The sequence below is a fragment of the Alligator mississippiensis genome, chromosome 2 (genome assembly GCF_030867095.1).
Source record: "Alligator mississippiensis isolate rAllMis1 chromosome 2, rAllMis1, whole genome shotgun sequence".
Taxonomy (NCBI): Eukaryota; Metazoa; Chordata; order Crocodylia; family Alligatoridae; genus Alligator; species Alligator mississippiensis.
Genome location: NC_081825.1, coordinates 181564378 through 181589094, shown reverse-complemented (window position 1 = coordinate 181589094; position 24717 = coordinate 181564378). Strand labels below are relative to the sequence as shown.

At 44.5% G+C, this 24717-nt stretch overlaps 1 protein-coding gene across 3 annotated transcripts in view; it reads left to right on the top strand.

Moving 5' to 3' along the window:
• Nucleotides 1-24717, top strand: part of LRP5 (LDL receptor related protein 5) — a 271539-nt gene that overhangs the window by 70451 nt on the left and 176371 nt on the right. For all 3 annotated transcript variants that reach the window (XM_019485201.2, XM_014604244.3, XM_019485200.2), the window contains exon 3: nucleotides 24103-24300. In XM_019485201.2, coding sequence (XP_019340746.1) covers nucleotides 24103-24300 — 198 coding nt within the window. The remainder of the gene's footprint in view (nucleotides 1-24102; nucleotides 24301-24717) is intronic.

Here is a 24717-nt window from a genome sequence, read left to right as displayed (position 1 = left end):
GAGTGTTCTCCTGTTATCAAAGGAGCTGCTGGTGGAGTTTTGGTACTTCTTTGGGGACTGGACTTAGGCTCCTTAAGGTCTGCACCGATGGCTTAATCTACCTCTCTTTTCTGTTTGAAAGGTGAAAGAACACCAAACTAATTATTCAGTATAAATGTAGAAAGCAGGTCCAGTGACCTGCCCTGAGTGAAAGTCACCCATCAGGCAGAGGCGTAGCTGGGCATCTCAGTGTTGGGGGCAGTTGTATGATGTCCAGGGTAACGCTGGCTGCCACAGTGCCGATTAACAGTGGGGCCATTAGTTGCTACTGAGGTCACAGCTATTTTTGCACTCTTCCACAAAGGCAGTACCTAGGTAAGCTGCTCCGGTTGCCTCCCCTCAGTTATGCTGCTGCCATTAGCTTCAGGCACAAAACTAACCCTGTAATTTCTTGTAAGATATAAGGGTCACATTTGTTAAAGAAAACAAAATGGTAAGTCAGCAAAGAAACAAGCAGTTGTTAGGCTCGCCTCCTGACCCAGCAACTCAGAGAGATGCTGTGTGATGCTCGGTGAAGTGTAAACTGCAGTTTTCAAAACCACCATCAAAAGTTACGTTCAAAGTAGAAGTCTGTCTTGGATAAATGTCTTTCATTGGCGGTTTACAGTGTTATAATTTTTTCAGTACAACGAATAATATTTGCATAGAAGGACGGTGGCTATCTGAGCCTTTGGTGATGTTGTAGTCTGTGGCAGTGCTAGTCTTTTATAAGGGATCTCTCTCTCTTTTTTTTTCTGCCAGGGATATCTAGATTGGAGCAGCTTCATACAAAACTTGCTTATTTGACTCTTGATAGATGTTTCTAGCTATCTTCGTAGACTGCCTCGTTAGTCTGTTTTAGCACTCCGCAGCTCAGCAGCATAAAATCTTAATGAAGGCACATGTGTCTTTGTAATCCACCAAACCCCCTGTAACGCCTACAGTAACCATCTTCTATACAGCTGGTGTTGTTTTGCATAACAATGGCAAAGTCCTGTATTCCTTGATTTGGAATACAGGAAGTGAAGATTGATCCACTAAATATCACAGGGTTGGCCTAATGCTGGTGTATTAGTTATGTGATCCATTGATTTGTTTGTTTTTTTTTTCATGTTACGTGCATATATCCATGATTGCAAGAAACTCTTAACTTGACAAGTTTTTAAACCAGTTCCTTTTTAAAGTAGTTTCTGAATATTCTGATAGATTGCCAAAGTCATTCCATATACCTACCAAATTATTTTTTACATCTTGATTCCTTCAAGCCCCTTCCTCTCCTACTGCTCCTACCAAAATCTTTGTCTGCATATATGAATAGCCTCACAGTGGCATTACTCTTAGAGTAAAATTACACCAGGGCAATGGCGTAGAGTTTGGAGCTTCTACATGCTCTGAAAGTTTGTCTGTAAAGTTCACCAAAGATCTGGCTGCTGAATTGGCAAAATAAGAAAGGCTGGGAATTCATTGTGATGTGGAAAATACCATGAGTAGAAATGAAGTACTCAGGTGCTGTCTGAGTTCTGGCTTTTGAGAAAAGATACAGGTCCTGCACTATTTGATGCTTCTATCTTTTTTCATGTGCTGAAAATGATGATCCAGGAGTGCTTCTGAATTCCCTTTCTCTTATGAAAAAGTTGCAATTTAGGGTCAATACCTAGCAAGTATATCAGGCCATAAATGTGGCTTCATATTAGAGTTAAAATAAGTTCTTCAAAGAACCTATGAAAGTTGTAAAGGACTTTGTGATATGTGAGACGGTATAGTAATAATTAATAATATACAATTGTTTAATATATGACACAGTATTCTTTCCCATCATGCACCTTGAAGTCCTCTTGCAAGATTCCTATGTGTGTACTTGGAAACAAAGGAGCTTGAAGAGGTGATAAACTGAATGCTTTACATTCCTTAAAACTGAGCATGAGGGTTTTTTAAAGGGAGAAGGCAGGGTAGCTTTGCACCTTAGACTAAATCAGAGATGCATAATCGTTTGTAAGCAGCAGCTTACTTCATCAGCTGCTGTGAAGGGACTGCAGGAAGCAGAGCTTCTAAACAGAAACCAGAGATTAGAATACAAAGGAGACGGGACCAGGCACGGCTGGGAGAGGCAAGGTGGTCTTCCAGCTGTGTCCCCTTCTTTCTCCTTTGTATTCTACTTGGCTTTCTGTTTAGAAGCTCTGCTTCCTGGGGTCCCATCTCAGCAGCTGATGTGAAGCAAGCTGCTGCTTATGAAAGCTAATTATGCATTTCTGATTTAGTTAGCTCGTAAGATGTAAATCTACCTTGCATTCTTCCTGATTTCAGACTAATGTGGCTCTCTCTCTCCTTTTTTTTTAAGAGAGCAAGGGAGTACAGTGGCATTTTTGTTTCTGATCATCTAAATTCTAGTCCTGATTCAGGCTATACATATAAAAATAGGTTCGCTTTAATGGAAGATGCATTGTTGTGAAAAATATCAGCCATTATTATAGTTATATTCTCATTTAGGTGTCTAGCAGTTAGGAAATTCAGATGCCAAAGTTTCACAAAGAATTCTAACTCCAGTTTCCTCATTTTCAAATATATTCTTATGTCTTTGGAACTGCAGTGTTTTTGTAAGATTTTAAAATTAAGGTGCATGGATTTGAAATATTCCCTCCAGCCTAACAAATATTCTTGTCTAGGGTAGAATATAGCTAGATGAGAATCTTTAAGCTGCTTGTTAACAAAACAAGTATGCATTTTAGTCCCTAATTTGAACATCTTTTTTGGTTGAGGAATTCACAGTAGCATCCCAGTATAATGTGATGCCCCTGGATGAGTTGCTGGTATGGGGCCTTAAACCCAATAACTCTGAATTTAAAACATATACCTCTGCTACATGAGCTAAATCAGAGGTTCCTTAGCTCAAAAGCTGCAGCAGTCTCACAAATATCTTCATGTGCACTAGCTATTGGAGGGGCACCAAGTGTCTGTAGTATTAGGGCTTGGACCTGTGACATGTTTTAAAAATATTATCAGCCTTTACATTGGTGTAAACATGCAAGAGAGTGTACAGCCATATGCTGGTGTAAGCTACTTGAATGTGGGGTAGAATTGCCTCAGGAAAAATTGGGAGCAAAGCTACATTGGTATAACTTACAGCAGTGTAAATTCATTGTATCCCCAGTTACCTCTGGGCCACAGATTCCTTGTAAACCAGGGGTATCAAACTCATCTGGCCCTGTGGGCTGGATGGGGAGCACAGGGTTAGTCTGCCAGCTGAATTTGCAGACAACAGGACCAGTCTACAAATTGGACGCATGGACTAGCCCCATGCACCAGAGCCAGCATACAGGGCCAGTCTGGCTCAGCATACAGCATGTGCCCTGGTGTGTACAGTGCATGCCAGCACCAGCCTGGGACTTGCATGTGGAGCCAGCTGGTTTTGGGGCCAGTCCAGATTGGGCCTGCAGACTGTCCCTATGCACCAGAGCCTGCATGCAGGGCCAGTCTAGCAGGATGCTGTGTGCAGTATACACGCCAGGTCCAGTCCTGCATGCTATATGCAGCACATGCATGGGGCACATGCTGCATGAACACCAGCATCAGACTGGCTCAGAGATGGTTTGTGGGCCCAGTTTGGCCCCGGAGTCATTGCACAGTGCCAATCCAGTCCAGTGTGGTCACCGCATGCAGCATGCACCAGACAGGGTCCATGTGCAGTGCATGGGGTCAGAGCCAGTACAGTGTTGGTCAGAGGGTCCAAGGGTCAGGTCTAGCCCTTGGGCTATATCTTTGACACCCTTGCTATAGGCAGCAAAGCTATTACCTCAGGGACGGGCAATTATTTTGAGCGGAGGGCCACTTACTGAGTTTTGGCAAGCCATCGAGGGCCACATGACAGGCAGCCAGGGGCAGGCAGATAAATATTTATTTTCTAAATTGGGGGGGGGGGGGGGGGGGGGCCACGGGCTGGATAGAATGACCTGGCAGGCTGTATCTGGCCCGTGGGCCACATTTTGCCCATCCCTGTATTACCTGTTCTCTCTGCCACCATGTGATGAGGGACTGTATTAATACCTACTGTATGCAGCTATCATTGAAGACCTGGTCATCTCTGGCTGCTGACAGATGTGGGGGGAAAAAACAAAACAAAATGGCACTCTACTTCCAGCTTGGCGCACCCCCACATCGAGCGCAATGCATGCCCAGAAGAGGAACTGCATCAGTTTGAAACAGCTCACCCAGCATCTGTATAGATCATGCGGTTCAGAAAGAGAAAAGTGCCAAAGAGCCCCGCTGAAGCGCACAATCTGTACAGATTCTGGGGAGCCAGGTCAAACTGATGCAGTTCCTCTTCTGGTAAAGAGCCCTTTTTTTGGTTTTGTTTTCACATCAGGCACCTGGTGTGATTTACATTGATGCAAATTGCACTTGGGTCAATGTGTTGTGCATCTAGGCTTCTAGTGTGGGTTACATAGGTGTTCCTTCCTAAAGAGACCTGTCAAGATTTGTAGGATTCAGTCTTGACATACATAGGGTTGTAAGGTAAAGGAAAAAGCCCCAGTATATCTAGTTTTAAAAGAACAACCTATTTCTTTCTAACTAAAGTTGAGAAATTAAAATCAAATCCAACCTGTAACTGTTGATGAGTCTCACATCTGCTTTTGTAGCAATGTTGAAATACAAAGCCTGGAGCTCTATTGGTGATTGTTGCTGATATAATAAGGTCCTAATCCAAATAAGCATTAAAGTATGTGCTTAACTTTAAGCATGCAGACTGTGCTATTGATGTCAGTAGGACTACTCACATGTCTACGGGCTATTGTGAAGGAAGCCTAAAATGTTTTGGTGTGTTAAGTTGCTGCATGTAACAAAGCTTATTTTAATGAACTATGGTCAAGCTAACTTTATCTCTGTGAAAGTTGTTTGGCAGTATAAAGTAATATCTAGCAAAAAGGAGGTGTTCAATGGAAATTCCAAATCTGTGATTTATTATAGAAACTGGGTAGAGTCAGGGGGGAAAAAGTATTAAAACCTGTAGCAGACAAGCATGTGGTTTTGAACTCCAGTAGCCATTATTCATGGCAACTCAGTTAAAATGCTGGAGATGCAGCTTTTGGAATGAAACTGTTTTGATTAATTACGCCTCAAAAGGCAGAGACCAGCTTTTTTTTTTCTATACTAACCTTCAGTAATTAACTTTGAATGTAAAGTCATTTAGGAGCTGTTGGGCTAATTGACTGAAACAGTGTAATGGGAATGTATATGTGAGAAGCACAGTTGGTTTTGAATAATGTAAGAGAAGTAGTCAACCGTAAAATTGGTTACGAGTCATATCCAATCTCCTGGTATAGCTGCAATCTCTGGATTTTGGAAAGTGTTTGATACATAGTGTAGTTAAACTGCTGCAAACGGCGTCAAGCTTGGGGAAACACAAGGGTTTCTTTTCATTGGAGACTGTTCTTACTTATTCTGCTTTCAGATAAATGCCCTTGATGGTGACTACGTGTCTCTGTATAAATGATTTGTCCTTTTTGCTCCTGGCTTCTCTCCCCTTTTTCTCCTTTCTCCCAGGTGTGATTATGTAAAAGTAATTGTTCAAACACAGTCTTTTCCTCCTGGAGCATCACCAGTTCAGAGACTGTAGAAAACAGGTTTCTCTGGGATGGGTAGAAATTGCATGGGGAGGGGAGAAGACTCAGGATGTGGTGCTTGTTTTGTTGTTATATTTTTTTCTTTTTAATTAATAAAACTTCCTAGAAACTTGCTACTTCAGTGCTCTCCAGTGAGACTGCAGTATTTCACTCATGACTGTCCAAAGTCCTGAGTTCACTGGTCTCTCCAAACCATGTGCATCTCTGTTCATTTCTTGACACTTGTGCTTTTTTTTTTTTAATTGGGAGCAGCAAGGGGGTGGTTCTGGTGAAAGAAATATGGCACTGGATGCCTGCTGCCCACTATACTTCACTACTTGATCTTGTAGCATGGGCCAACGAGGTCTATGGAAGTGGCCAAAAGAGCAACTGCAGTAGAAACCAATACTCTTAAAGCCACTAGTCTGCTGCCTCAGTAGGTTGTATGCAATTGGAACAACTGCATTGGTCCAATGCAATTGGAACAACGGCATGTCCCGAAAGGGGATGGATGCATTGGTTCAGTTCAGTTGGTGCAGACACTTGTGTGGGCACCTGTTTCAGTATGAGGGATTTATTTTGGCTTAGCATAAGCTCGTTCCCATTGAATTCTACATTAAAATGAAATGAGCCTAGTTTAAGTTGAAATAAGTCTTTGTGAAACTCTTTGAACCATTGGTAAATATAATGCAATTTAAAATTGCATCTTAAGCTAAACAAGTGCAGTTCAGCACGTGGACACGGTAGGCACGTCTACACGTGCCCCTATGGCACCATTGTTACTGCGATGTCATTTAGTACTTCCTTTTTGAAGTACTAAATGATGGTGCAGTAACAGCCTGTACTGCACTTTTTAGCCGCTACATCACTGCAGCAACCCGCTATACTGAGGGAACTTGTTGCTATGGCGACATGGCTGCAGTGTCACGGTTTGTGCCCGCAGACACTATGTTGCCATAGTGTCATGTGTAGATGTGCCTAGTGGCAGTTACTCAGTGTAGTCCTTACCTTGGTGCCTTATTTCATCCATACAAGGAATGGTACTTTCTGACAAGTTTTAACTTCCCAATTTACTACCCCCTCTTACTTTTAACTGATTATCAGTTTGTTTTAAAGAGACTGCTTAGCTGTCATCTGCAGGAAATATGCCAAATAAAATCTCATTGTGGTTTGTCTCTGCTTATTTAAGTGAAGTAGCAATGAAGCAGGGAATAAATTGTCTGTGAAGGTAGTGGGAATGCCGTATGTTATGCAAAAATGAGTTTGTGAACTGAAGATTAGTTCCTCCTCCTGGAAAAATACTTTTTTTAAAAGAAGAACTGATGTGTACAACAATGAGTGGATCTAGAATTTTGAAAAGGGGGGCACAGATGTTCTAGTGTGTCATCATCACATATAACATGATACATATTTTTTTCAAGTTAAAGAGAAACAAAAAGCTTTATTAATAAGCCAGAAGCCTAGAGCTATATTTTTCATTTTAAGATCCAAGCAAAACAAAAAATAACTTTATTGGACTCTGCACAACTTTGCTAAATTGTATATTCAATTTAAAAAACACAAGAAACTGGGCAAAATATAGTCAGAATAGTCAAAAGATACTGTGTCCTTTGTCCTGTGGTCATTATACTTGCCGTATTCGCTCAAATATAAGACGACCCTAATTATAAGATGACCCCCCAATAATTAATTCTATGGAAAATTTATAAATTTGATATAATTTTCTAGGCATAGAATCTAATTGGATATTTGTCTTGATTTTTTTTCCCCCCCCTCCCACTGCTACAGCAGGGAAAATAAATCTGGGTGGGGGTCAGGTAGTCCCTTTGCCCTCTGACTCCCCCCAAATTCTTCTCTCTTCAGCCCCTTCCCCCCCTTCCTTACTGTCAAACCTGGCTATCCCCTTAAGGGCCAAAAAAAAGTTTCCCATCAGCATGTTTGCCCAATGTGGGCCGTATACTTTATTGCTATGCTCAGGGTTGACTGCATGTAATCAACTTCGTAGTTGGTTTCCATTACTGAGCGTATGCTGCTTTTAGCCGCTGTTCAAAGATAGACAATGTAGTTAGTGAGGTTACATTTGCATGGGAATGTAAGAAGAGGGGTTCTTTTCTGCACGTTGATGGTGTGGGAGAGGACTCGTAATTGTTCATCTCTAATTCAGATCTGTAAAACAAAATCAGGCTTTCTTAAACATCTTGACAGTGCCTCCAACATTTCACTGTCATTCATTACTACACCTGAATTAATATGACCACAGCTCAATTAAGGTTTTTAGCTAGAGCTCGGCAGATCTCTGAAATAGCCGTTCCTGGCGGCTGCCTTTTCTAACAGACAGCAGCATTGCAGAAGAAAGGATAGTTTGAATAGTGGAAAATTAAGACCATTAAAAAGGAGAGTTGTTAACACCTTTGGAGTGAAGAGAGATTAGGAGGAACCTGTTAGATTAAAATGTGCCTTCAAGTCAATTAATGCCTTCAGTGCTTCCTGAATAGAAATTCTGCTTCCCTTCCAAGACAGTTGGTTTTAAAGTTTGGGTGGAATAGGAATCAAAGCGGGGTGCAGCTGCAACACTGTATTTCCACACCTCCCTCCCCCCCGATGCGCCTTTGAGTACAATCTTGGTGGAAAGGAAGGTAAACTGTTGTACTGGGATTTGTACATTGAAACCATTTGTTCCAGCGTTGCTGCAGACTGCTGTGAAAAAAGGTCAGTTAATCTTTGTGTGTCCCAGATCCTAATTTGTAAAATGGGGACAATGGTCTTTTCTCCCCTCCTTTGACTTTATCTGTTAGGATTATAAGAATTTGGGGGCAGTGAATCTTTCTTAGAGTTTTGTTAGATCACAGCCCTAGATGATATACCCAGTGACCTACCTATGGATATTGTATGGAGAGAAGAAGAATCCAGAGTACCACAGACATAAATATATCCACAGTAGCTTCACATGAATACAAATTGTCATCGGTATGAGTAAAGCTGATGCAATAGAGTTCGTGTTGAGCACTGCAAGACTTTGATGTTTTCATCTGTGCAGGTATAAAAGGATATTTTTTTCATGAAAGAACTTGAATCTAACATGCCTTCTGGAACTGTTTTGTTTAGTATTTGACAAGATAACTTGTCTTCTGGAAAAGACATTTCAAAAGGAATTATTTACAAAAAAAATTCTAAAATTACACTCATGGGAGCAAATGTGCTCTTGGTTATTTTAAATAGCAGCCGGTACTTTAATAGGAATACCAGGTCTGGATTAAAAAAAAAGTGAAAGGTAGATCAAATTTTAGTTTATAGCAACAATTTTGAGCATTCTTTCTGTCATCTGATCACATGGTGTTCATGGTAAAAGCTGAATCCAAGACCCCTGCTGTCCAAAAGGACTTGACCAGCTTAAGCCTTTGTCCTCCCCACAACCTGTATTCTGTTTTGCTCAAAAAGGTTGTGGTTTTGACACTGAAGCACTAGTCTGAGTGGTGGGACCCACCCCAGCTATAATCCCAATTCTAACACTTAGCTCACTGTGTGGCCATGGATAAATCACCGGTGCATGCCTCAACTTTCAAATGTATGAAATGGGAATTGTTCCCTGCTCACCTCTCAGTGGTCATATAAGACTTGGTTAATGTTTGCAAAGCACTTTTTTATGGACAAAAGAAGCTCAGTAAAAGAGATCCCTGTTCTTTACTTTTTGGAAATCTCAGGGGGACATATTTAGTAGTATATTGTCCATGGCATCTTATTGGCTGAGCATTGACTATGAGGCTTATTTTAAAGGGAAGAATTTTTACAGTCCTCTGAAGTTATGCTTGAAGGCTCATTTCAGCTGCCTGTGCCTTTTTCCAGTTTCTGAACCCTTTTTATCTGATTCTTGCCTAGCCCAGGAGAGGTTTCTTATAGGGGTGCACTGATATATCAGTTAGCTATTGGAATGGCACCAATAAAAGGAAAAATGGCATTATTGGCTTTTTTTGGTTGTTGTAGCCATAATTACGGCTGCGTGCCTATAGTGCCCTGGTAAATGTAGTCTGGTCCCTGTGTCCCGCAGCCAACCTGAGCCTGTGGCAGACTACAGGTCCCAGCAAACAGGGGTGGGGCTAGGGGTAGGGGTTGCTGGGGAGTGGTCACAGGCACCACACTCAGCAACAAAGGGACCATTATCAGCTCCTGCTGTTGCTGCCATGGCAGTGCCATGTGCATAAGGGACATGAGCACTGTGGCTATTGCAGTGACATTGGGCTGTGCATGGGAGGGGTAAGGCACTGCCTGAGGGGACAGTCTGCTTCGCTGGGCACCAGGCACCTTTGCAAAAGCAGCTTTTCCCTTGGTGGCTTCAGGTGGCTTCAGGTGTGTGAGGCCTGCTGAGGCAGCGGCATGCTTTGAGGCTCCAAACGTGCCTGGCACAAGGGTCCACTCCACCCGCCCGGGACAGCAGCATGGGTTGTGCAGGGAGTGAGGAACCATGGGCAAGGGGGCAATGTGTGTGGGAATAAGGTGGTTACTGCCTTCCTCATCAAGGGCCAGAGCAGGTAGGAGGCTAACAGGCTGTTGAAGCTGTAGTGTTTGTGTAAGCCTGTTGGCTTAGCTTTGAGAAATCAGTTGGGCACCATGCTCCTTCCATATGATAATGTAGGGTAGAGGTTGGCAACGTATCTCCTATGGGCTGGATGTGGTGTGCAGTGAGGGCAGGGGGGCACTTTGACAGTGTTTCAGGGGCATGGGCTTCACATGGAGCTGCACCCACCCCTCGGGGGGGCATTGGGGAGAAGAAGCGGCAGGGAAAACTGCTGCAGTAGTGGTTGCAGTGGAGTCCTTGCCCACCTCAGATCCGAGCCAGGTTGTTTCAGCCTGCAAGTCTGAAAAGTTGTAGACAGCTGGTGTAGGATGCACACAGAAGAAACTGATCTGTCTACACAGATGGTTTTTAGTGACCTGTGCTACAGTAGTATTTGAACGCCTACCATTAGTTAGTGAACATCAGGCTTTTCTTCTCTATTACCAACGAAGAAGGCTAGAATTTATTTTTATTTCTGAAACAAATTAATCTGTGAGAACAAGGCTATTATTGTGGGAAAGACTTGGTGTGGAGAGAGGTGTTTTTATATTTGGCACTGAATAGGGCAAGAATAGTGACAGCCCGTATTTCTTCTGGCTGGAAATTCCATCTTTTTGCTCCAGAAAGGGAAATACCATACAAAAAAGTGCTATGTTAAAAAGGCAGTAAGGTTTAAAGCATTCAGAGCCCAAAAGTGAGGAAGCGAGAATAAAAATTTAAGTTGCTCTAGCAATACTCTTTCACATTTCTAAACAGTGTACTGTTTTTTTAGTGCATGACACTAGATTGTTTGGTGCACAAGATAGTTGGCCATTGAGAATTTTTCCCTATTTTGTGGCTGCAGGAGGGGAGGATAAAAGTTTAAAAACATATGAAAATGATACTTTACTGGAGTTTTGCTGGGGAAAAAAACATGTTGTATGTCTCCGGCTCATGTAAACCTGTTGTTTCTTTGTGCTAAATGAAACTATCCATTTGTGCTACTTGTGCAACTGGCATCCTTTTGTGCAAGGGGACCATAAGATGGGTGACAGCTCTTTATTTGGGGAGACAGAGAACTGTTCATTGTTGTGACCTTACCTTCTGTGGTACCTGCAAATTCAGCTGCTGCTGTTTGAGAGCATGCCTCTGGTTTCTTCCCCTTCAGAGATGATGACAGAAGGCATGAAATATCAGGAAATAAGGACTGACCTGTAGGTTTAATACCAAAGGGAAATATAGTCTCCATCCTGTTTTGGTCCTGCACCTGGAATTTTAAAAATGAGCTAAACAGGTGAAATCCAGGCCACAGGAATATAGTTCAGCCATTTTGCAAGTCAGCTATCCACTACCTTCTCCATATATTTTCAATTCCACGTTGGTCCTGTTTCAACATGATAATCAAGCACATGCCAAAATCTGTTTACTTACTGACTCCATTGGGAGACCCCTTGATTAATTTTCCTCCTGATGTGGGGCTTTAGTAACAAAACTTGGAGCTACTACACTTAATTTACTGATGGACTACACTTAAATAGAAGCTTCATTAGCTTACCTCTAGGCTAATAAACTTTGGTTACTGAGGCATTGACTTGATTGCTTGGTAGTTGCTTGGAAGAGACACGTGCTTGGGTTCTTACTGATAAATCTTCAGTTGCATTTGATCTGCTCTAGAGAATGTTTACTATAGCAAAATATGAGGAAATTTAGGGCCAGTGTTGGTCTGTCCTATCCATGTACTTTAAAATTTGCTTGAATGTAGACAAATGCTGGCAAAACCCAGTGAGAAGATAAGACACTTGATTTGCACTCACCCTAAACATGTTGCATACTGGGTCCTTGAAGGATATCACCCTAGTAATTTACTCCCTATTTAATGGGAGTATGGATTGCTGATAGATCCTTCTATTGGTTGCTCAGTGACCAATGTCATAAAAATGGCTTATTTTCATTATCTCCTCAACTATGTCTAAGCACTTTAGAAATCAGGGTTGTTTTATAATTATTATTCTTTTATTACTTGAATGTTAATTGTTTCTACAGAGCCTGGCAAATATTACCATGCTCTTACCTCCCAGCTGGACTCCACGTGGGAAGCAGAGCTCCTGTTATCCCAAAGCTGAAAGCAAAGCGGGAAAAAATCTCATGTCAGAGTACTGTACATTAAAAGCACTGATTTTAATATCTCAGGTCTTTAAATGTTATTGGATTGTCTGGGGTATTAAATTATCAGCTTTGAATGATTGTTTGAAAAATATTTACCCTTGATTGAATCTTACAAGCTATATGCAGTCAGTCAGGTGGAGTTTTTTAAGGTTAAAGTTGCACAGTTTTGTATAGCTGTAGGATTTGATACTCTGTAAAATTAACATTCAGATATTTTCAAGATTGATATTCAGGAAAGCCTAATGGGACTCGTAGCTAGTTAGTTTTTCATTGTAAAACGAAAATGATACTTAAGGGTCAGATTTGGAAAAGAATACAGCTTTGATTTAAGCATCACAATATAATGGTCATGATTTTTCAAATGCTCAGCCTCCATTGAGAAGAATGGATGATGTGGGTGCTGAGCCCTTTAAAAATCCAGCTGTCTTATTTAGGGACTTCTGGTCTTGCCTGCACAGCAATGTTTTAATGTGGATGTTCTTTTTAAGAGGTGCACATTAGCTTAAATTAGTTCCTGACTAACTGATGCTCGCCATGTTATGACTGTTCATAGTCAGTAGGGCCCTCATGTACACAAAAGCTGGATGAGGGCCATGTTTTTATAAGAATTAGACACCCTAGAATGAGTTGGGAGTTGTCAGAGCAAAGCTTAGTGGTTGAGTGCCTCGGCACAGTGGAACTTTCTAGCATGAGGCACGGTGAGATTTTGTACGAGGGAATTTCTCGGCACGGTGGAGATTATTGGCTGGTTCTAAATTATTTCTACGTGGCGACTAGCAATTGGCTTGCTAACCGTATAAAAGGTTGGAGCGGTTTCCGCCCAAGTTGGAGAACTCTGCGCCCATCTTGGAGTGAACGTGGTAGACATCAACCGCTGACGACTCCCTGTCGCCGACTGACCGCGACGTACCCCCATGTCCTGCATGCTCATGTTTAGAAAGATATCTCGTTGAATAAGAGCTCCTCGATTAAACTGTAACTGAAGTTTGAAGTTAACTGTCTTCCTACGCTGTACATCTCAACAGTGTAAGTAAAGCCATCTTTGTTTGAACCAGTACGCGTTTGTGCCTAATTCTACTCCAGCGGTTGAAAGTACCCATCTGTATGTGCTGGGTTTGTGGCCACAACCCAGCCGACCCTTTCCTGGATCCCCCTCGGCCCCCACGTGGTGTCATGAACAGGATCAGGATCAAGATTTGGGGACAGGATCAGGATTGGGATTTGGGGAAGACCCGATGGAGTCAGAATTAGTTAGAGGCTGCCCCTGGAGTAGTGGGAGACGCCACGTGTTGAACGCTGCAGAACTAGGTACCCACATCACCTATCATCAGGCGGGCGGAATAAGTGAAAGGTGCGTCAGCAGCTACCTTTCGCTGAAGGGGGAAGAAGAAGATTCAGAAGAATGGGAAGCACATCTACACCCCGGAGCGTTCGGGTGTGTGATGAGCAGTGAGCGGGTCTTGTTTAAGCCCTGGGAGGAAGGGGGCACCGCATCTTTCGCCAGATTCGAACCGAGCAAAGCGAGCCCGACCCTCAGCCAGGAGTTTGCCCACTGTAGGCAACTCGTGCGGGAGGGTGAAGAACCGGCGCCGACCGACTGGTTCAGTCCCCCAGCCCTAGCATTTGGGTTGAAGGGCTGCGAGGTTCTTTCCGAGCTTTGCGAAGGTCTAGAGGCGGAGGAACACGCCACGGACAAGGGGAGAATGTTGAGTGTACTGTTCCGCACCGTAACGACTTTGCTGCGGTAGAATGCAGATTTGGAGGCCCAGCTGCTCGCAGCCGGTCAGGCGGTTAAAGAAGCAGCAGAAGAGAAAAGCCCCGAGTCGACGCCACTCCAAGATGGCGCCGAGGAAGGAGCGAGCTGCCCGGAGAACCTGGAAGAGAAGGGCGGAGCTTCGGGAGAATCGGCTGGAATCCACCCAGCAACCCCGCCCACCGAGGTGACGTCGCTCCTGGCAGCCCCGCCTCCTTACCACGGGGAGGGGGCACCGAGTGAAGGGTTACATCTGCCCATCCTACCAGATGCAGCAACAGCTCTGACAGCAGCTTGTTCTGCAGCGACGGTCAGCCGAGTGACTAATGCACAGGGTACAGTTCGCACCACATATCGCGCCCGCACTTGGACCGAGTTACAGGAACTGTGTAAAGAATCAAGGATAAAGCCTGAAGAGACTCTAGCCGTGTGGTTAGGACGTCTGGTCATGGGATTCGGGTCCGACTTGTTAGACTTAGAAGAGGCTAGTTTCCTAACCCGACAAGCCTCGTGGAGTGGAGGGCACACCACCGACATAGACCTAGTGACGTGCAATGTTCATTGGCCCATTCCACTTCCAGCGCTTGTCGCGGGCCAGGTCGATCACAAATCCCACGTGTGGCACGACGGCCGTCCATCGAGGGTCAGTGCAGAACAGATTCTGCTGGCAATAATAGGAAGCTCATATTGTTCCTGGAACTCCCGAGCGCACGCTTTGGGACTAACACCACCCCAACAGCGAGGGCCATGGCCTCACCGCCACCTGCGAAACCCGGGAACTGTTCCGGTGACTTTCAATAGCGTAGAAGCCTGTGTTGAAATTTATGGAGGAAGAAATGCCACCATCCTTTGAATGCTCCTCAACCCACTAGCTGGCCAACCTGTGAGTAATCTTTTGCGACAGCTCCCGAAGTTACAGGCCTTCATGAAGTCAGACACGGGAACCTCTAGCGACTTGGAGTGAACATGGCAACCGCCGCAAAGAACGCCAGAGGAGAGGATCGTGTTTGGATTCCTCCTGCATCATTCTAGGCTCACGAAGTGACAGCTACAAATCCTGGGAGACGCGGGCCAATGGCAACTGGCCTATGAACTAGGGTTCCAGTATTCAAGAGAGTCAGACGATGACTCTGGGTCGTCCTCATCTCGCTGTGCACGGATGGTGCATCTGCAGGTGTGTGAGAGCTGTCCACAGCCAAGTCGTGTCCGAGCACCTGTATCGTGTACTTTGGAGAAAGTGGGAAGCCGCGAGAAAAATCTGATTGGCTGTTATAGATATTGTAATATAAGTTAATTAACTGTTCAAAGAATTCTTTCTTTGCAGTGTTTTGTCCGAGGCTCGAGATACGTGTCAGAGGTGGACCCAGAGAGAGAGGTGGAGAAGACGCAGAAGCCTGACTTCGCCATGACACCTATCGAACTCCTCGTGATTGAGCTTTTTGTAACCAATGTACTTATGTGTGTTTGTGTTTGTATTGGTTATTATTTGATTCGATCCGTTGAGGACGAACTTTTTTCGTTGTATGTTTTTGTATATAGCCAGCTACCTCATGAAACCCCCCGAGAGGAGCGACGATTTAGATGACGTGCATGTGCTTCAATTTCCAGCTGTGCCATCGGCAAGGGGGCATGTCAGAGTAAAGCTTAGTGGTTGAGTGCCTCGGCACAGTGGAACTTTCTAGCACAAGGCACGGTGAGATTTTGTACAAGGGAATTTCTCGGCACGGTGGAGATTATTGGCCAGTTCTAAATTATTCCTACATGGCGACTAGCAATTGGCTCGCTAGCCGTATAAAAGGTTGGAGCGGTTTCCGCCCAAGTTGGAGAACTCCGCGCCCATCTCGGAGCGAATGTGGCGGACTGATCAACCGCTGACGACTCCCCGTCACCGACCGACCACGACATACCCCCATGTCCTGCATGCTCGTGTTTAGAAAGATATCTCGTTGAATAAGAGCTCCTCGATTAAACTGTAACTGAAGTTTGAAGTTAACTGTCTTCCTACGCTGTACATCTCAACAGTGTAAGTAAAGCCATCTTTGTTTGAACCAGTACGCGTTTGTGCCTAATTCTACTCCAGTGGTCGAAAGTACCCATCTGTACATGCCGGGTTTGTGGCCACAACCCAGCCAACCCTTTCCTGGATCCCCCTCAGCCCCCACAGGAGTCACATTTGTGAATACAATTCCTAGCTGTGCTAGTGACTTTGTCTTCTGGAGGTAACTTGTTTCATCTTTTGTCTCTTTATCCTTTAAAAATGAAGGTATGGCAAGGAGAATTGTTGCATACAGTACTTTGCAAATGCTGCCTGTGAACAGTTAAAAATAATTTCCAATTTCTTTATTATTCTTTGTCCACATGGATTTTTTTCCTCTGCTGAACCCTGCTCCTGCGATTTCTCACAAGTACTAAAGCTTTGCTGTTTCACTGAAAGAAACTCGTTTCAGGAGTTTCAATAGGAGACTGTAATGTTCCTTTCTTTAGCAGATCCATGGGTTATTTCGAATGTAGGCGTGAAGCTGTTGGCTTGGTCTTGCCAACTGTGATCCCGTTGGGGGGAAAGTTGTTTTATTTTTTTTCCAGTTTTCATCTTGTGTATCTCGTTCATGTTCCAATAGCATATTCACGTCCCTTAACAGTAAAAAGTTGTCAATTTGTTACCACAAGCTGTCCATGTTACTTAAAAGTATTTTCTTCACTTATTCTTTTGCTTGTGAATTTTAGGCTTCTAGATATACTACCTGCTCCTTCCCTTTTCCCTCCCCCTTCACTTCTTTTGGCACAGTTATTTGGTTAGCTACGGTACCAGTAGTAAAAGACCCTCTCAGTTGGCTGCTTTTCCACACTGCTTAACTAGATTTGTGAGCTTGTCAGTCTCCTAGAATGCCTGAGGATTTCTGAGCTTGTTTCACAGTCCTCTGCTGACCTATTTTAATGTCCAGACTCTTCCGATAAACTCTTCTTTTAATGTTATTGTTCCACTGGAGTTTGCTAGTACTGCTTTTTAGCTAAGCTTATGTCAGTGTTTCCATAATAACCTCCTGTCCTCCCCTTCCCCCCTCCTACCTACCCCCCACCTTCAACATGCCAGGCTTAATAGCTTGGCCAGAAAAATGCTATTTTGGACTGAACCTTGGTATACAGTGTCTCAACCAGGGTACTATTTGTACTTAATTTGTTTTGAGCTGGCTTTGGCATTCTCCTTTATCAGACATAGAAAGTTTAAAAAGAAAAAAAAGCACACAGTGGGTGCTTCTATACATGCAGTTAATGCAAAGCGATAAACTCTGGAGCAGTTTTTAAGCTGGAGTATGCTGGTCCTGGCTGCACAGCAGCACTTTGAGATGGGGCAGAGCAGCCCGGGCTGGCAACAGGCTCAGATGGGGGGGTCAGCCCCGGGCTCTGGTTGGTGGTGTTGGACAGCAAGAGTGCCAGACGTGCAGAGCTGTGTGCTTAGGCAGCAGACAGGGGTCTGGCCTGCTGCTGCCTGCACTGACCAGGTGCAATTTCTGCCTGTGGTTGCCATCTACACGAGCATTTGATTACAGATTATTACTATGCCTTAAGATAGTACTGTCCCTGACAGTCCCTGCCCCTGCCCCTGTCCTTGACAGTACTATCTTATGGTTAGGGACCTACCAAATTCATGGTGGAAGTAGAGAGCACAGTGGCTCCTTCAATCTTGCATGTTCCCACGCATGCATCACGCCCCTTGCTTCCCCCTTCTACTGATTAGTGGAGGGCCCTGCTGCCCCCTCCTGATCAGCAGGAAAGCTAGAACTGAAGTTTTAAACATGGTGCCATTTTTGCCTCCTTGCCAGTCAGCTGCAAACAGCGGGGCCATCCAGGGCCCTTCAGCCAATCAGCGGCAGGAGGCATATTTAAAACCTTAATTTTCGCCTCCCCGCTGATCAGCTGCAAGCAGGACCCCTCCACCAATCAGCAGGTGGATGATGGGAGTGTCGGGGAACCTGCAAGATTAAAGGAGTCACAATGCACCCCACTTTCACTGTGAATTCAGTAGCTCCCTACTTATAGTGGAGCTAATTAGTTTACTGCACCCTAGTACTGGCGCATGTATAAATGGTGATCTTTTACTGTGGAGCTAATTGGTCAGCTCCACAATAAAGCACATGTGTAAATGAACCCAGTGTAACCTAAATCTATGCTTCTAGGAAAGTTCTAAAAGCTGAGAGTTTGTGGCCTGGTTATTGTGACATCTCTGCAGTAGTTCATGGGATTATTTCTTACAAAAAATATAGAAAGAACAGTCAAGGTATTATATTGGGTGCCAAGTGGTTAGAGCATTATTAGCCTGGGACTCTAGAGACCTAGGTTCAGTTTCCATCTCTTCCTCAGACTTCCCGTATAATTTTAATCAATCATTCTAATATGTCTGTGCTTCAGTCCGCATTTTACAAATGGGAACTTTCAGCTACACTTCCCTATTTCCTAGGGATGTTGGAAGAATAAGCGTACCATTTACACAAATGCTTCAACATTATGGTAATAAAGTCTGTGTAAATATGTGATTGATTTCTTTCTTTAAGAGCACCTGCTAGACGTTTTCTGAGCCTCTGTTCCTAATACTTCACGTTTTATATTCATATTTAATGCAGATATACAAAAATAATAGTAACTGCACTGTACAACTGAACTTGGTATTACATGGCATGTTTTATATACCAAGTTTATAAACACACAGGATGAAGTGTCCAAAGGACCAAGTGTCCAACAGACCAAAAACAGTACCTTGCAGAAATGCTCTGAACATGAATATTGTTCTGCCTGTTGACTGAGTTGAATTCATTTTGGTACGTGTCCACAGACACTGCCAGACATTTGTTGCAGGTTTCTATTACCCTTGGGCCATGTTGTGCTGTCGGGTATGTCTGTGTTGAACTCCCACTTGAATTGTGGATTTATGCAACTCCTGTTGAACTCTGCTGAAGTTGCACACTTATGGCTGAAGACTGAATTTGAATCTAGTTACAAATTACTGTTTAAACTAGTTTAAACTTTTTTTTGTTTGTTTGTTTTTTTTGCAGCCATATGGCTTTCTGTGTGGAGTAAATGGTGGCAGCTTTCCCCCCCCCCACCTATAAAGTTATATACATGGGCCAGGTGTTCCTACTGTGGAAGTACACATCATTTCATAGAATGCTACCAAAATTGAGGTCAGAGACACTCAATCTGCTACCTCTTTGATATAAAAGAAGAGGCTGCTGCTGGTAGAATGTACTTCATCAGGGCCCCTTGGCTTTGGGGCTGATTGCTCCACTTCCTCTGAATTTGTAGATCTTCAGGGAAGGCTGCAAACTAATGACATTAGGGGTAGGGAGGAGGAGATGTCGCTCATGGACAGTTCTTAGGGAGGGATTGGGGATTTTTGCTTCCTCTTGTTTTCTCCCTTCAGTGGTGAGGTTTAAATAGCGTGACTGTACATGCAGGATATTGCCATTGGTTTTTTCTTTTGGTTTTTGCTTTTCAGTAATTTAATTTACACTTGGATCTATAGGTAGGGCTCTATTGAACTCAAGACAGCTGCTGGCTGATTTTGCTTGCAAATCAGGGATGGGCAACCATTTTTGTGACACTGACAGGGGCTGCTGCCCTCATCAAGGGCCCTGCCTCCTCACTGCTGTAGCGGCTGGGCAGGGGCATGGCCAGACACAGGCTGGCAGGGCCCCTTAGGTGGGAGCAGGGACAGGGATTATTCCCCCTCCCTCCAGCATTTGGTGGAGGGGACAGGAGGGGTCTTATTCCACAGCTTGCCCCAATAACCCCTCTCTCTGCTCCCACTGCCTCAGGGGCCACGTCAGACTGCCATTGCAGCAGCGAGGGGGAGCGCCCGACAGACTGGACTCAGGTCCCTGCCGGTGGGACAAAGAGTGGGGAATTAAACCGTTCTCTGGCCAGTTCAGCCCAGGCTGGCCACACCCATCCCCCCAGCACAGCTTCCCTACAGCCGAGGGCACTCTCTAGCACCCCCTGGCGCCTGGCCTTAGCAACTGCAGACATGTACCTGCAATTCCTCAGTTCAGAGGGAATGTCTGTACTGTTACAAACCAATTCAGCCTAGGCAGGCTAGACTAACCAGCAAAGATTTAATCAATTCAGGCTCTGGCTTTTTGAATGTCCATCCGTGGCCCAAGGCACCAGTGAAACGTCATCTAGAATACCATGGACAGTTCTAGTCATCCATGTAAAGGAGATATGTAAATTCAGATTTGAATGGGTGCAGAGCAGGGCTACATGGATAGATGGTGAACAGAGAGTCTATCATGTGAGAAGACCCATAAAAGTGTGGCTTGCTTAACTTGGTATAAAGGATGGGAGGGGGGATGCAATTGCTCTGAGTTTAAGCTTAAGGATGACGTTGGCAAAAGAACAGGTGGTTATAAACTGGTCATGAATAAATGTAGGTTTGAAATTAGAGGATGTTTTTTAACTGTCAGAGGAGCAGAGTTCTGGAACAGCCTCCTAATAGGAGTGATGAAGGCAAAAAAGTTTTAAGATGGAAGATGGTCAGTTTATGTAACTCTGGTTGCCTGCAACAGCATGAACTTAGACACCTGCCTATCCTAGATGGCCTCCTTCAGTCCTCTTTCCTGCACTTCTGTGTAATACATTGGCCTATGGCATGATCCCCTGATCTCTCTTCCAGGGGTGTGACACAAAGTGGTCTTCCTAGATAATGGTTCTCAGAGGTAACAATAGGTAGGGGGATCCTAACTGATGTTTCAGGGCATAAGCCAAATTATCAGCTGACCAAAAGGTCAAAAACTTCCTCTCTGAACTTGTTATTCTGTAATTGATGCCACATTGAATATATAACCTCTCTCTCTACCCTGCTTTCTCCCTCCCTCCCTATTATCAGTGTGGACATACTTATCAAAATATAAGGGGATGGAGAGATGAACAAATTAGACCAAGTTAAAAGTGTGTGTGCATGTGTGTTTGAAAGGAGGGGGATTATTACCATGCATCAGCGCCTTTTTGCTAACTGTTTCAGATGTACATTTCTATCCTGTATCAAGTGGAAACCTACCCACAGTAACTGAGACCTGTTTTAATTCAGTTGTAAGATATCCCATTTTAGGCCCTAATGACTTTCCCTGGCCCTGAAAGTCTGACTCGGGAATTCAGTTATAACCTGAGTACTTAAGCACAAACTCATCCTTAGTGAAGTATGTGCCTTTGACTTTTTTTTTTTTTTATTCTTAAGTTCCTGTCATCTGTCATACTCTCCTTAATGCCTGCACTGCCTTCTCTAATATTCATCTACTACGTGTATTCTAGTATGATCCCTCTTTAAACCTGCCTTTTCATGCTATCCCTTTACCCATCTAGTTGTCAATGTGAACTTTTTTCCCTGTGAGTTGGTGCTTGTAAGCCTGCAGAGGTGGAGCAAGGTCTGTTTGCAAATGGTTTGACAGAGATTTTAAAGTGGCAGTGGAGGGAGTTGTAGCCACCTAGATAACATCCCCTATAGGGTGATTCTGATAAGGTACTTGAGCAGAGATGGCATTAATACCAGCATAGGACAGTGCAAACATGTTATATCATGGCACACCTAACTACATATTGAAAAGTGGAACAGGGGCATTTTGTAGGAGGTGGAGGGTCAGGCACCTGTGCCCCTGCATGTAGCAGGGGGGCAGGCATGGGGGGGGGCAAGTGGCAGAGGGCACAGGCACAGGGGACAGGTACAGGCATGAAGGGACAAGGGGTGAAGATCTGGCCTCCCACCTTCTACCACTGCTTTCTCTACTAGAGCAGTGGGCAGGATGAATTTAAGATGACCTTCCACCAATTAGATTCTGTACATGTAAAAGGATAGCAAAGTTACAATTTTATAAATCACAAAGTTATAATTTTCCATTATGGACTGTAATTATTGGTGGGGAGGGTTGTCTTACATTTGAAGTCATCTTAGATTCAGGTAAATACAGTCATATCAGCTCCTGAGTTAGGCAGAGCAGAATTCTGACCTCTGGTCTTCGTACAAGAATAAAGAAGGAACGAATTGTTACAAACCAAACTCGGAAAAATCAGAGGTAACTTTCATTTTGTATCTGTGGCAAAGTCGGACTCCCCGACTAACCACAGTGCTAGTTGCCCTACTTGGCTTTGGGTACACCCCGCAACCTGACTTGCCTGCCACACCTTATTAATTAATCAATCTTAACTAGGCGGGAGGCTGCCCATGTATTGCCCCGATGCCAGGTGACGCTATCTGTGGCTCCGTACCTGCCGTACACCGCAGACCATGCCTCGCAGATGGTATCCAGATGACAATATGCTCCCAGCCTACAGCCAGAGCAAGCTTTGGCCATGCCGTCAGGCCTCAGTCTCACGCATACTCATACCGCCTGCCTCTCAGTCGGGCCTCACACACTCCACCCTCTCTGGCAGGGTCTCTTACATCTGTCGACAACTTATTCTTCCTTGCTCTATCTTGGAGTGGGCCCCATAGTCTTAGCTAGTCCATCCCTTGGGTGGCAGATGTACCGTCTTTTGGGCGTCTCCCGCGACCCTCACTAGGGTAGTGGCCAGTCAATTGCCCAACCGGGTCTAAGCTTACTCTGGCCCCTCCGGGGGCAACACTATGTGCATAAAAATGTATTGGGCCCTTAGTCCTCTGGTTCTTCTCTCTGTTCACTGGGGCTCCCCATCTCTGCCCCCCTCACTTGGGGCTCTACACTGCCCCCCTCACTCAGGGTCATGGGGCTTCCCTCCCTGGTGGGCTCAGGTGGCCATAGCTGTGCCTGGCCCCCAATACCTTTCCTCAGGGTATTGCACCCCACACAGGGCTCAGGTGGCTGCAGCCGTGCCTGGCCCCAACTCTTCCTCCTTGGGGTATTGCACCCCTCAGGGCTTGGGTGGCCATAGCCATGCCTGGCCCCACTCTCTCCGATGTTACATAAACCCACCCAAAGGTGAGGGCTAGGGTTAAGGTGCCCCTACCCGCCTTTCACCGGGGTGATAACTGGCCTGGCACTTCCTGGGGGCTCCTGTACCACTGAGAGACCTACCAGGCCACCCACTCCCAGCAGTGTGCAGTTTCAGGTCGTGCCTAGGACCAGGAGCCTCCTAGCCATCCCCTACAGCTCCTGCCCTTACCTCCAGGTTGTTATGGAACCTCCCGGCCAGGCAGTGTTGCTGCTTTGCCAGCCAGTAGGGAACTGAGCTGTTTATACAGGCAGCCAGAGATCTAAAATGGCTGCCTTAATCAAGCACCTGCTGGCTGCTTGGCTCTGGTCTTAAAGTGGCAGGCACCCACAATGCCCTGCCACACATCTTCCCCCTTTAAATGGTACCAGGGGAAGGTTTCCCCAGCTGCTGCTCCAAAGCAGGCTCCTCTCGAGTGGCGAGCAACCCCAAAAAGTGCTCTGCCACACACCTCCCCCCGTAGAATGGGATCTGGGGGGCTTCACCTGGCTGCCTTTCCTGCTGGGCTCGGCTCCAGCCTACTGCAGCCCCTACCACGTGGCGAGAACCCCAAAGGTGTTCCACCACAATCTACATTCATTTTTTATTAATTTAAAAGAACACAGGTAAGCATGCCCTTGTTCTCTCTTGGGACCTCTGGACTGTCAGAAGGACCGCAGTTATCATGCGGTCATGACTACCTGAACATTAAGTTGATCACTTGCATGCATAAATGTTGTTAACACGTGCCATTGTAATAGCTAAGGATGTAAGCAAGGTGCACGATTGTTCAAGCTTTTGACAACTAGCTTGTCCTCTGAGATGGATGCAAATAGTAATATTTCATATGGAATGCAAAACTTCTGAAACATGCCCTCTTTTTTACAGGAACTTGTTGAAGCCCCTGGACCTTTGGCTTGAATTTCTGTACTTCTTAAATAATTTGGGGATGTTTGTTTATATGATTAAACCTCTCTACAGTAATATTAAAAATAACATTTTTAAGTTTCAGAAAAGGCTGAGACTGCAGCTGTTTCTGAAACCATCAGTAATCGCTTTAGCTTCCTAACGCATTAATTAATTTTTTATTTTTTTTTTTTTAGGTATATGTATTGGACAGACTGGGGTGAAACACCCAGAATAGAACGGGCAGGAATGGATAGCAGCACACGGAAAATAATTGTTGATTCAGACATTTATTGGCCTAATGGACTCACGATAGATCTTGAGGAGCAGAAACTGTACTGGGCTGATGCAAAGCTGAGTTTCATTCATAGAGCAAATCTGGATGGTTCCTTTAGGTATGTTTCTTTTGGTCTCTGTCAGGTTGGGGTATGGGTCTTCTTTTAAAACACTGCTCATTTTATGCAGATGCTAATTTTCGCTAGTCCTCTAATGCTATGTAAACACCTTGTCATCTTGCTAACTGTATCGTTAGCACTCCTCATGTAAACATGTATGTAATCCTACAATTAGAAATGGTGGTTCAGTTTTCTAAAATTAAAGAATAATTGGAATATTTGCATCATCATTCCATGCTAGGCCAGTTGTTATAGCCTTCCCCTGCAGCATAATTTTTTCTCTTCTAGGCATATATTTATATTTGAAATAAATTAGAGATGCCTTTCCAAGGCCCTAGGCACCTACCATGTAATTAATGATATAGCAAAACCCCAGCAGCATTGACATTTTTCAGTTCAACAGGAACTCAGCAGTCA